At 43.9% G+C, this 12,857-nt stretch overlaps 1 protein-coding gene across 4 annotated transcripts in view; it reads right to left on the bottom strand.

The window, feature by feature from the left end:
- The window catches only part of PLPPR1 (phospholipid phosphatase related 1), a 130,853-nt gene that overhangs the window by 56,373 nt on the left and 61,623 nt on the right, over nt 1-12,857 (bottom strand). For all 4 annotated transcript variants that reach the window (XM_027671137.1, XM_027671136.1, XM_027671138.1 and 1 more), the window contains exon 2: nt 10,088-10,195. In XM_027671137.1, coding sequence (XP_027526938.1) covers nt 10,088-10,150 — 63 coding nt within the window. In that variant the 5' untranslated portion in view covers nt 10,151-10,195. The remainder of the gene's footprint in view (nt 1-10,087; nt 10,196-12,857) is intronic.

The raw sequence follows: 12,857 nt of genomic DNA, 5'->3' as shown, positions 1-12,857 counted from the left end.
GCTTGTCCCAGTTGGCAGTGATGAGGTTGATAAAAGGGGTACTAGGCTAATTAAAAAGGACTTCAAGGCACTGGGTTGATTGGCTGATGGGACAGAAGTGCAAGTGGTGTTTTTTGCAGTTCCTGCAATAGCAGGAATGAATAAAGAAAGGAATAGGAAGAGCCATTTTATCAGAAAGTGGCTTAAGGACTGGTTCTATCAGCGGAATTTTGGGTTTTTTTGATCATGGGGCAATTTTGATGGCACCAGGCCTGCTAGAGTCAGATGGGCTTTATCTATCTAGCAAGGGCAAAAAGATTCTAGCCTATGAGTTGGTAGGGCTGATAAGGAGGGCTTTAAACTAGGTTTGAAGGGGGAAAGGGATGAAACCAGGCTCTCCAGAGATAAGCCTAAGGGTGGTAAGCCAGAGTTAAGGGTGAAATCAGCAGCCCAGCTGAAGTGCATGTATACCAATGCACACAGTGTGGGTGACAAACAATAGGAGCTGGAAGCCATCGTCCAGCAGGAAAGCTATGACATAGTTGCCATCACAGAAATGTGGTGGGATGAGTGACATGACTGGAGTGCTACCATGGATGACTATGTGTTCTTCAGAAGAGACAGGTGAGGTAGGAGAGGTGGAAGGGTGGCTCTGGAGGTTAGAGAGTCTCTGGACTCTGTAGAACTTGCAGTCAGCGACGATAAGGTTGAGTGCCGATGGGTGAGAATGAGGGGGAGGCCAACAAGGCCAACATCCTGGTGGGAGCCTGTTATAGACCACCCATCCAGGGTGAAGAGGGTGATGAATTATTCTACAAGCAGCTGGGGGATGCTTCAAGATCGCCAGCCCTTGTTCTTGTGGGAGACTTTAACCTGCTGGATGTCTGCTGGGAACTCAGCATAGTGGAGAAGAGGCAGTCTGGGAGCTTCTTGGAGTGTGTGGAGGAGAGCTTCTTGTCACAGCTGGTGAGTGACCCTGCCAGGGGTGGGGCCCTGCTGGACCTGCTGTGTACAAAGAGAGAAGGGCTGATGGAAGATGTGGTGGTTGGGGGCCATCTGGGGCACAGTGACCATGAAATGATGGAGTTTTCGATACTCAGCAAAACAAGGAGGGGTATCAACCTCTCCCTGAACTTCGGAGGGCAGACTTCAGCCTATTCAGGAGACTGACTCGGAGAGTACCTGGGGAAACAGCCCTCAAAAACAAAGGAGTCCAGGAAGGATGGACATACTTCAAGAAAGGAATCTTGAAGGCGCAGGAGCAGACTGTCCCTCCGTGCCGAAAGGTAAGCCAGTGGGGAAGATGGCTGGCCTGGCTGGACAGGGACCTTTTGCAGGAAATCAGGGAAAAAAAGAGAATTTATCACCTTTGAAAAAAGGGGCAGGAAACTCAGGAAGTGTTTAAGGGTGTTGTTAGGTCACGCAGAAAGGAAATTAGAAAGGCAATTTGAACTTAATCTGGCCACTTCTGTAAAGGATAATAAAAGAAGTTTTTAGAAATTACATCAATAGCAAAGGGCAAAAGGGGCAAGGAAAGCCTCCATTCTTTATTGCATGTAGGGGTGAATATAGTCAACAAAGACAAGGAAAAGACTGAGATACTTAACACCTTTTTTGCCTCAGTTTTCAACAATAAGACAGGTCGTCCTCATGACAACAGGGCTCCTGAGCTGGCAGACAGGGTAGGGGAGCCAAAAAGCCCCCCTGTTATCCAGGAGGAAGAAGTGAGTGACCTGCTGAGCCACTTGGATCCTCACAAGTCTATGGGACCAGATGGGATCCATCCTGGGGTGATGAGGGAGCTGGTGAAAGAGCTTGCCAAGCCACTCTCCATCATTTATCAACAGTCCTGGCTCATCAGGGAGGTCCTAGATGACTGGAAGTTGGCCGATGTGACACCCATCCATAAGAAGGGCCGGAAGGAGGATCTGGGAAACTCCAGGATGGGCAGCCTGACCTCAGTGCCTGGCAAGGTTATGGAGCAGATCATCTTGAGAGTGATCACACAGCACCTACAGGACAGCAGGGGGATCAGACCCAGCCAGCACGGATTTACGAAGGGAAGTCCCGCCTGACCAACCTGATCTTCTATGACCAGGTGACCCGCTCAGTGGATGAGGGGAAGGCTGTGGATGTGTCCACCAAGACTTCAGCAAAGCCTTTGACACGTCTCCCATGGCACACTCCTGGAAAAGCTGCAGCTCATGGCTTGGACAGGAGCACTCTGTGCTGGGTTAGGAACTGGCTGGAGAGCTGGGCCCAAAGTGGTGGTGAACGGTGCTGTGTCCAGTTGGCAGCTGGTCACTAGTGGTGTCCCCCAGGGATCAGTGTTGGGCCCAGTCCTGTTTAATATCTTTATTGATGATCTGGATGAGGGGATTGAGTGTACCATTAGCAAATATGCAGATGACATCAAGTTGGGAGGGAGTGTCAATCTACTGGAAGGCAGGAGGGCTCTGCAGAGGGATCTAGACAGACTGGAGAGATGGGCTGAATCCAACAGTATAGGGTTCAACAAGGCCAAGTGCTGGGTCCTGCACTTTGGCCACAGCAACCCCCTGAAGCGCTCCAGGCTGGGGACAGAGTGGCTGGAGAGCAGCCAGGCAGAAAGGGACCTGGGAGTTTGGATTGATAGGAAGCTGAACACGAGCCAGCAGTGTGCCCAGGTGGCCAAGAAGGCCAACGGCATCCTGGCCTGGATCAGGAACAGTGTGGCCAGCAGGATCAGGGAAGTGATTCTTCCCCTGTACTTGGCACTGGTGAGGCCACACCTGGAGTATTGTGTCCAGTTCTGGGCCCCTCAGTTCAGGAAGGATATTGAGATGCTGGAGCATGTTCAGAGAATAGCAACGAGGCTGGTGAAGGGACTGGAGCACAAGTCCCACAAGGAGTGGCTGAGGGTGTTTAATCTGGAGAAAAGGAGGCTCAGGGGAGACCTTACCACTCTCTACAACTCCCTGAAGGGGAGCTGGAGCCAGGTGGGGGTTGGTCTCTTCTCCCAGACAACCAGCAACAGGACAAGCGGACACAGTCTTAAGCTGTGCCAGGGGAGGTTTAGGTTGGACATTAGGAAGAAGTTCTTACAGAGGGCATGATCGGGCATTGCCCAGGGAGGTGGTGGAGTCAACGTCCCTGGAGGTGTTTAAGAAGAGACTGGATATGGCATTCAGTGCCATGGTCCAGTTGACAAGGTGGTGTTAGGTCAAAGGCTTGACTCAATGATCTCAGAGATCTTTTCCAACCTATTTGATTCTGTGATTTGGTGAGAGAACTTCTGGTACTTTTAATCTCTTCCTTGAAAACTCTATCAAAGTACAAACCCTAAGATGTTATTCAGGCTGTCAAAGGGGTTATTTGCAATGGGAAATTTTCAGGATAAAGGGGGAGGATAAAAAACATGCTTCATGTGTCTGCAAGCAGGAATACAAACCTTTCATTTATATTTTAAAGAAAAATGCAGTAAAGCAGCTAATCCCTCAAGGGCAGCCCCTTAATGTTAATCTTAAGAGGTCCTCAAGATGTTAAGGAGAATCAAATAATAATGTGCTTTATTCCACAGTGTCCATTTTGGCCAAGAGTCTTCTGTGCTCTCTGCCTAATTGTGAAGCACCTAGAAGGATTTTCGTTTATAGTCGGGTAATATGAAAGCTGCTTAGCAATTCAACAAAACTAATCTAATGTTCAAGAGACACCTATTCACTGAGATTAAGCCAATTTTACAACATGGAGTTATCCAGTCACCTGGAACAAAGGGAGGTATGTGGAAGACAGATAAAGAAAGCAAATGTGGAGGAATGACTGGCAAATGGGGAACACAAAGAGATATTTAGAAAGAGCAACAAACAGATACATATGCTGAGAGAATAAAACAAGAAATAGTGAATCCCAAGAAGCAGAAGAGACTGAAGCATATGGATTACGCAGAAACATCACCCTGCTACAAAGGGAGCTCCCCTGAATTTGGTCAGCATCTGTCACCACCAATTCACGCAGCAGGCCTAACTGGAGGATGTAATGACAGGCAGTTTATACAACACCAGCACATGACACGTCCCTCGGGGCACTTTGTCCTCACATCATCCCAGTGGAGCAGCACAGCACAACTAAGCACAGCACAGATGGAGAAAGCAAGGCACAGGGCTTTAAATAGCTTTGTGCAAGACTCCTATGGAAAGGGAAAGGGTTGAGCCAGCACACACGAACCACTGGAAAAACCGTTATTTTCTGCCTCAGCAGGAAACAAAATCAAAAAGCCCCACTTGGTGGATACTGGATACTGCTGCAGAACACAGCCACAGATCGCTGCAACTATTTGGTTCACCTTGGGATGCTTTTTCAGTTAATGATTATATTAAAGTCTGACTGGATTATTATTTTTCTTATGAGAGAAGTGACTTTTTTTAAAATGACTCCCAATACATTCAATCCTCTTACAAATAGCTTTGTGGACCACAGCACACAGAAAAAAACATTTCACACTCCCTGAACACTGCCCAAGATTAGAGGGCACCAGCCACTACACCCAAATGTGCAAAATCTTCTGAGTTTTCAGAACACCTAAACAAAAAATTAGATTAAAAGAAGTGCCACACGTGATGACTGTTCTAAATTCACTGATTTTCACAGCTCTCTAAGTCCTGCTGTGATGCTGATGGCAAACAGAAGTTCAAGAGGCACTTGTCTCACACAAATGATTACAGTATTGCAAAAATTCTCCTGCTAAAGCATAGTTCAGCTGTTGGTTTGACTACATGAAATACCGGCAGGAAAATGTAGGTAGGCAAGGAAAGAAGAATCCTTGTCTTCTTTACTTCTCTAAGTTGAAACCATTTTTTAATTACGCTTGAACTGATATTTGAAGATGATTCAATCTGTCCAAACATAAAATAGCAAAAAGTAAAGCAAAATTTACTCCACTGATTGTAGGAACAGAAATCCTATAAGGCTGTAACATACCTACAGTTCCAACCAAAGTTTATATCGGAATAGATGTAAGACTAGAGCTTTGAATTTTGCAGATTTTTCATTATATTCTTTGGGGGGAAGGGGAGAAGAGATCTTCCTTATAAAATCTTCATCCCTTTGCAACGCCCCATATATCAAATTGTCAAGAAGAAACAGTTTCCACTCTGCTTGCAAAAGCTTTCCCGAGGGCAGAATAATGGATTTAGTGTGAAGAAGTGGGATCTTCAGATTACAGAATTTGAAAGATGTTTAATGTTTTAAGTTTTAATGGTGTTGCTTATTTGAGTCTGCCCCTACTGCCTTGTCATAGTCAGGATTACAATAATCCACAATACAGCACAATGTGGAATATACATCAGTCATATCAAAGTCACTTGTCATTCAGTAACTCTTTGATCAGTTTAAGACAATTTAATTAAAGCTGCTTCCAGAAAACTGAAGTGTTTTCATGTGCAAAGACACATCTCAGATGGCCCCAGCTCCTTCAGGAGTAACTGCACTTGAAAATAAATCCTCAGATAACTTACACCCTGAAACAATCCAAGCCCTCAAACCAGGACATGCAGTGCAAGGGGGAGGAAAAAGGAAGAAGAAAATACCACATAAGCAGAAACTCCAGACCAAATTTCGCCTTTTGTTATCTAGAGAGCCATTACAGTCCTAACTGCTGTTGACTCAGAAGAGATGAGAGGGTTTTCCTTGCAGGAAGATGAGGATACTGCTTCTTCAAAAACCACCATTCAAACAGCCACAAGGGCTCTAAAGTTGTTCACATGCCTCCCTCCTGAAGTCATGTATAGTTGTAAGGATGCTGTTTACTCACAGTATGGAACTTTCCCTCCAATATTTACTAGCAAATGGAATTATCACATCCCTTCACACTTCCTGTCACTAACAATAAGCATCACATATGCTGAAAATGCAAGGACAATCACTTTGACCTACCAAATTCAAAGCCAGACTGGACTCTCCTATATCCCACTAGCTTGAGTTTTGTCTTAGAAAGCTAAACCCCAAAATGAGATGAACACAGAGACGGGAAGACCACAGCACATGGAAAGCGCTATTAGGTGAAGGGTAGCTCACCAGTCCCCAAGGAAGAGAACTGGGATTTTCCAGGCACTGTACTGCTCCCACTTCTATGCATGACGTTGCCTAGATCTGAGGGACTTTAATTGTTCTGACAATTTATTCCTCACCTGCAGAAAACTGGGTGTACTTTTGTGTACAACAGACCTCTACCAGTTGTGATTTTACCTTTTTCCACCTTGAACAAGTACACATGTGGATGCTATGTGGAAGGATGTAACACAGCACTCCTTGGATCACACCTTGCAAAGTGGGATTGCAAAATCCTGGGACAGCTGTGCTGAAGCATTTTTATAGGTGTTTCTGACACTGCTCTGTCACAGTCATCCCAGCAGGTGAAAGAGGGAGGAGGTGCTCCATAAAGAACTTTGGCAAACAAAGGCCAAAGTGGAAAAGTGAAAGAAGAATATGTGAGAATTTTTTTCCTGTCAAACCAGATGCTGCTTCTCCTACTTCTCTCATGCTTGCCTACCATCTCGTTAGTGATCAGTCCTGGCCATCAGCAAATCCTCACATAGGCTGCTGTGCACTATTGGCATTTGCTGGGATAGATTCAGGGCATACCAACAGCTGGCAGCTCCACAGACTCTGCTGCATGCTGTGCAGCATGAGTAAATGTAGCAGAGGTCTCTGGAAACTATGGATTAGGGTATCCTGCTCTTTACACTATTATTTAACATCTGTCCAACGGCGTCAATCCTCATGGACCAGGTACTCGGTGGTCCATACGCTGCTCAAAGCAGTGGCATATGTCAGCTCAATGAGGAACAAAATTGGTCTCATCTGGTGGCAACCTCTTACACATAAACCAAGGCTGAGAGCAAGCCTCCTGAAGGCTCCTTTCACTGATGCTGGCTGCAAAGGAGGGCAGGGAAAAGACTCCTGCATGTCCCAATTAATTGCTTATGTGTTTAACAAAATGTACTCTACCAAATCTTCATGGACATTTGGTGACAAATGCCAGACTGCAACAATATATCTTATAATACAATAAAGAACAATCCAGAAAGTTGTCTGCATTATTTGGGAGAGAAACTCAGATCTGATAAGTGGATCAAAATTAGTTTAATGATTCCCTGTTTAGCCTTTAAATCTACTCATAACATGACACTGTGTTTCCAATTAGAGAATGAAAATGTCGATTTAACATTTATGTCATAGATTAGACATCAGATGCTATCTCTCCATTATTAAAACTTTCATAGTTTGAACATAAAAAAGAATTTGTAGAGTCAGGCAAAGGGTCCAAGTTTTTATCATGAGCCATTCATCTTCAGGTCAGGTTCCATAATAACTAACTGCTACAAATTAGTTCAGTGAGAGGAAAATGAAATGGAAAAAAATGGAAATGAGAATAACTGCTGAAACTGTGTCATATTTGTACACACTGAGCATAATGGTATTTAAAGTGTCCAAACTCTTTGTGACACCTCATTTCTACCACTGCCACCACAACTGTACATTGTGGTGAAAGTACACTGCCTAGTGGGTAGTCAGCAAATACCTCTTGGCAGGGCATCTGACATGACAATCCAGGCTCAGCATTTTTTTCTTAAGAATAAATATCTCAAGACTTTTAATCACAGGACAAGACCCCAGGGGAGGAGGCAGCACATTCTGGGGAACAGGCTGATGACAATATTTACTGACCATCTCTTTCTGTACTCATGACCAGCTGACATGACTGCTGCTGAATTGTTTTTGCACAGAAAAATGTTATGAGGAAAGCAGGCAAGATTATTTTTAGCTATCCTGCTTTTGGCAACAGCAGTAAGGTGTCACACAGCTAATCAATTCTCATGGTTGCTTCAAAGCTACAAAAATAGGGTCTGTCCTAATTCAGGTAATCCAGTACAGGGCTTGGGTGTCTGGGGCAGCTTGTCTGAAAAAAGAAACCAACACTTACTTTAGTCTCAGAAGCACAGCAGTGGGAAAAGAACAACACCTCCAGTGTACCTTAAGGTTTACAGATAGCCATTTTCAGACTGAATGGCTACTACCAGTCAATCATCTCTGTACTCCCAGTAGGAAATTAGATCTCCTGTTGTTTAATGCTACAATGCTTGACACAAGTCTATGAATTTGTAGCCCCAGCAGTGCTAAATTAAAAATCCATATCATGGGCAAAGAGGGGAAGAAATACATGTTTTCATCAAACGTAGAAGAGAGAACATCTTTTCAGACACTACCTCTCTAGTTTTGACTGACTTTTAATTTAAAGTTGCGTTTTAATCAGCAAAGCAAGTATAGGAAAGGACAAGGAATGCACACTTACAGAGCAAACGAACCTTTATCGTCATATCAGTCTTGTCTACAGGAGGAACCATTTATATCTCTGTCATAGGCTTCCAACCATAGTCATCATTCATACACTTAGAGCACTAAAAATCTTCAGAAGTTCTTGTTTAAGCAATAAATTTGAGAAATCTCATTCCTGATAGTGTTTATTGTTGGTTGGTTTTTTTCTGAGCTCATTGCTGTAAAAAACAATTTTTACCCCTTCTTTCTCTAGCTGTTAGGATAAACCAGTGACCCCTTGTCTCCATCAGAACAGCCCACCCTCAGTTTCCCCAGGGAGCAGAGATTCCCGAGGAAGCCAGACATTATGTGACAAAACCCTGTGGAGCATTGTAAGGCTCAGCCACCTTCCCACATTGGTGTCTGCCATAGCTACAGCTGGGAAGGCCCTGTGCCAAGCTTTACTACTGGTTTTATCATGCTTCTCCTCTCTCCTCATTTTCCAACCAGTCAAAAAGGCCCATTCAAATCAAAACAAAAAGTACTGTTTACACTAATCAGCCAGGGATTGTCTGACTATGTCTTTGGGGCTAAGCCGGTAGCACAGAAAGCAGGGAGAACACACAAGGGGACTGTCTCTACAGGCTGAAAAAGGAGGGGACTCCAGCTGATGATGAAGGGTTAGAGAGGCCCTGGATACCAGGGCATGCTTTTCCCATGTCCCCTGGGAATGGTCAGTGCTCAGGAGCCCTGGAAAGCAGTGCCCATTTCACCTGCCACTGCTGCCAGCACACTCAAAGCCTTCCAAGATTTCAGCAGAAGTGGGATAAGTCTTACACAACAGTTAGGATTACAGTTAGTCCTTCAACAGTTTTTAGCACTTCTCTTGTGGAAGAGCACAAGTTGCCTCATAATTTGGGCCAGAGGGTCTGTATTGCATCCAAGCTAGGATCAGACAGGTAGCTCTGAAGATGGTTAGTCACAGGCATTTATTTCCTTTTTACCATGTAAATCTGATGGAAGCTTTCATCCTCCTAGGAAACATAGAGTTGCCTCCCCTTGCCAGGAAAACCATCCCAGCCTCATAAGCACCAGTCAAACAACCACTGATTTAATAATGATATTGGCCAGTCTACCAGTGTTAGGCTAAATAAAAGAAGACCCACAAAATAGCAATTTGTACAGAGTAAAATAATCAGTCACTTAAAAAAATCAATCACACCAACTACCCTTAACAAAGATGTGGATCATACTCCATGATGGGAACATCCACTCCTTCAACTTCACTGCTAGACAATTCACAGCCCTTGTGCTAGCCAAGCTTCCTCATCACACTTAAAGACAGGCTTGCCTCATCTACGTTGTATGTTCCACCTGAACGGAAATCAGAGCTGAGTGTTGTTTCCTAAACCTATGAACCATGAGACTGCGAAGTCAGAAATCTCCTTGAACAAGGTCTAGTTCTTGTTCAGCACCAAGATGGATAAGGGTCTGAGAAAAGATGGGAAGATGACCTGTTACTGACCTACATCTGCAACTACTGCCTGTTCTCTGCCAAATACCACAGGACAGGCCAGCAAACCAGATGAAGAGGTCTTGGAAACACAGCATCTACTTGTTCTTGTACCCAAGATCTGGATAACTCATGCAGGACTATTTCCAGGGGGACTTGATGGCATCAAGTATGAAGATGGATATTTCTGTTATCAAGTAAGAAATCATCCTTCCCTGCTAGCAAAATGGGCAACAAATTACTTAATTCCTGCAGGGCAGAGCTGCCTTCTCTGTAGGTTTGGCAGCTGAATGCTGGACTCACCTCAACAAAGATGAAGCAGGGGATGATGGAATAACTTCTCTGGGTATTGTTTCCTAAAGCCATTTCTCATCACACTTCTTGGGGAGGCACTGTTCAAAACTTTATATCCTGAAAAACAAAAGACAAAGGTATTTCAGTATGTTTCACCTTTCTTTTTTTTTCAAATTCCATGACAATGTTCATAACAGAGCAATGACATATCGGACCAAGAATACAGATTAAAAATAACATCAAGGTCTAACTTGTGGTTGTACAAAATACCCTGAGAAAGCATACCTTTGCAACACAAAAGAAGAGCCAGACACAGGTTACAAGATATATTACCTACAGAACAAAGGGTGATAAGGAATACAACAGTTTACTTAATTACAGTCTACTCCAAAGCAAAGGCTTCCTCTTCAGGATTGCAAGATCACATTTTCAGCCCACTGACCCGCGTACAGTGTGTTTTAAACCAATAAGATTTAGCAATTGACTTGTAAACTTGCACTTTAAAAGACATACTTACATAATGTACAAATGATCAAAATGTTTATCTGCATAACCTGCCTGCTGAAAATGGCAGCATGTCTTATGCACAAATAAACCCCAACCCATAACAGGCAAACACAATAAAAATGCAATGAAGCACTGGGCCCTTACTGTAGATCCTTTCTGCCCTGCTATAAATCCATACCTTAACATGCAAAACCTCAACTACTTAGCATTACTTCTGTATTAGAATAGCCAGAATAGCTACTGGCTATTCTAATTAACATAACCTTATAATGCTCTGTGCTAAGACACTGTCTTTACAGTACAAAGAGGAGGAAAGCAGAGAAAAGAAGACTAACACAAAGGATTTTTACTGAGAGTGTATGTGATTTTCTGCATGCACGAGGTAACACATCAAGATGCTAAGTCTGGTTTAAATGACTTTAGAGAAACATATAGACTAGCACAGAAGTAGTGAGGCTGGAAAAGCAGCATGGAGTCCGGAGCTGCCAAGTGCATCCTTGCACAGAGCATGAGACACAGAAGAGAATCAAAATCCTCTGCTATCAGTTTTAACCTGAGCACATCAGTAAGGGCAGATTTAGGCAGGCCCAGACTCACAGACAACACTCACACAGAAATTCTGTCCTGATGACAAGCCTCTCCCCAGGTCAGGGCCAGGAGAAAGCTGGTGCCTTTTGCAGAGGATGCTTTGCACAGCATCTTACCACGACTCTTTGACCTCACTGGCATCTGGGTGGCAATTCAGGCCTTGGCAAATGGAGCCTGTGAGGTTCACCAAGGGGTCAGTGCTTTCTCACCAGCTCTCAGCAGGGTTACTGGAGGAAATACCGTGATCAGAGCAGGGAGTTCAGCCAAGGTTACGAAGCCTGATGGAGGAGCTGGATCAGCTGCCAGTGCTTGCCACCTGCACCACGATGCAGGCTCTTGTCTCGCCACCTATAAACTACTTAATGTATTCCTTATCTCGGCTCCTCGCAACTTGACCCAGAGCTGTAAAATACACAATGTATATGACAGTTCCAGGCACAGCACAGCTCCAGTGACTTCAGTGAAGCCACATTCTGTGTCAGGAATGGTTTCTGAACTGTTAATCATTGAGAAATGCAGTTTCAGGTCACACAAAACAGTCAGGAATGTCATCTGTGATGTGCTTCAGACACTCCCATCCTACACAGTATCCCCATATGAAATACAAATATTCTGGATTTTCAAAAAAACTGTTTTTCCAATTACACTTCAACTCTACTTGGGAGATAAAATGGGTTTTGTCTCAGAGGTTAGTGTCATTGTTTAAAAAAAGACAAGGTAATTCAACCCCATTTGGGCTGTGGAAAAGAATTGAGTCATTCATTTTTTAACCACACTTTTCATACTGCAAGCTCTTGTGCCATGTGGCTCTCCCTGTAACTTGCCAAACACATGGTGCTTGGTAGAATAACAGGTTGAAGAGTCAGAACAGCTTACAGAGCATTAATCCATGAAACTCTTTTGTATCCTAGAGATAAACACTCAGTATCTTTCTTTGCAAATCCTGTTTTTCAAATGGCTTAGTGCAAAGATGTTAATACCTCAGTACCTTCACGAATGCTTTGCCAGATCCAGCTTAGAAAAAATCAAGATTTTCTATAACATCATGCTGTAACCCCAAGCCATACCCTCAGTTCCAACTGCTGTGTTTTCCTAACCAAAGCAGAGGGCTGCAAGACAATACAAGAATTTAGGAAATATGCTCAACAGATGACTAAAAGAAAGTTCACAAACCAGCAGTGAAGCTAAGGGTTCATAGCAGTCATATAAAATGGCTTGATTTAATGCTAGGGGACTCCTGATGTCATTAATATGTATCGTTATGTCCGTTCCTCTAAGCTTACTGTGCACCACTGGTTTAAGAAACTGCATTGCCTATGGGAAAGCATTTTACATGTCAGCTTCTCTCCTATGTGATGACACATTTGTGTCAGCCATAAGTAGTAACAGACCAAATAATTGCCTGATCAAGCCAGCTAATTCCCAGACTGTGGGAAAACTCTCAGCTAGCCTGTGCTTGTCATAGCAGCTCTTTTCATCAGGTTACTTGAGCAAAGAGTAAAGGGAAGCAACAGCATGATCTTCGGGGGAGCGCCATCTTTTGTCTCTCTTCAGCTAGCAATGAGTCCTCTAGGGACTCAGCAAAACACAGATTACAGCAATCCCTAGATGCTCCAGCCTGTACAGCAGTCAGAGATAACCCACTTTTGCCCAAAGAATTATAATAAGATGTAAAACAAGTGTT

This window comes from Neopelma chrysocephalum, unplaced genomic scaffold, assembly GCF_003984885.1.
Source record: "Neopelma chrysocephalum unplaced genomic scaffold, ASM398488v2 Primary Assembly neopelma1_97034, whole genome shotgun sequence".
Taxonomy (NCBI): domain Eukaryota; kingdom Metazoa; phylum Chordata; class Aves; order Passeriformes; family Pipridae; genus Neopelma; species Neopelma chrysocephalum.
Note: the sequence above shows the minus strand (reverse complement) of the source record. Positions and strands in the feature narration are given on the sequence as shown.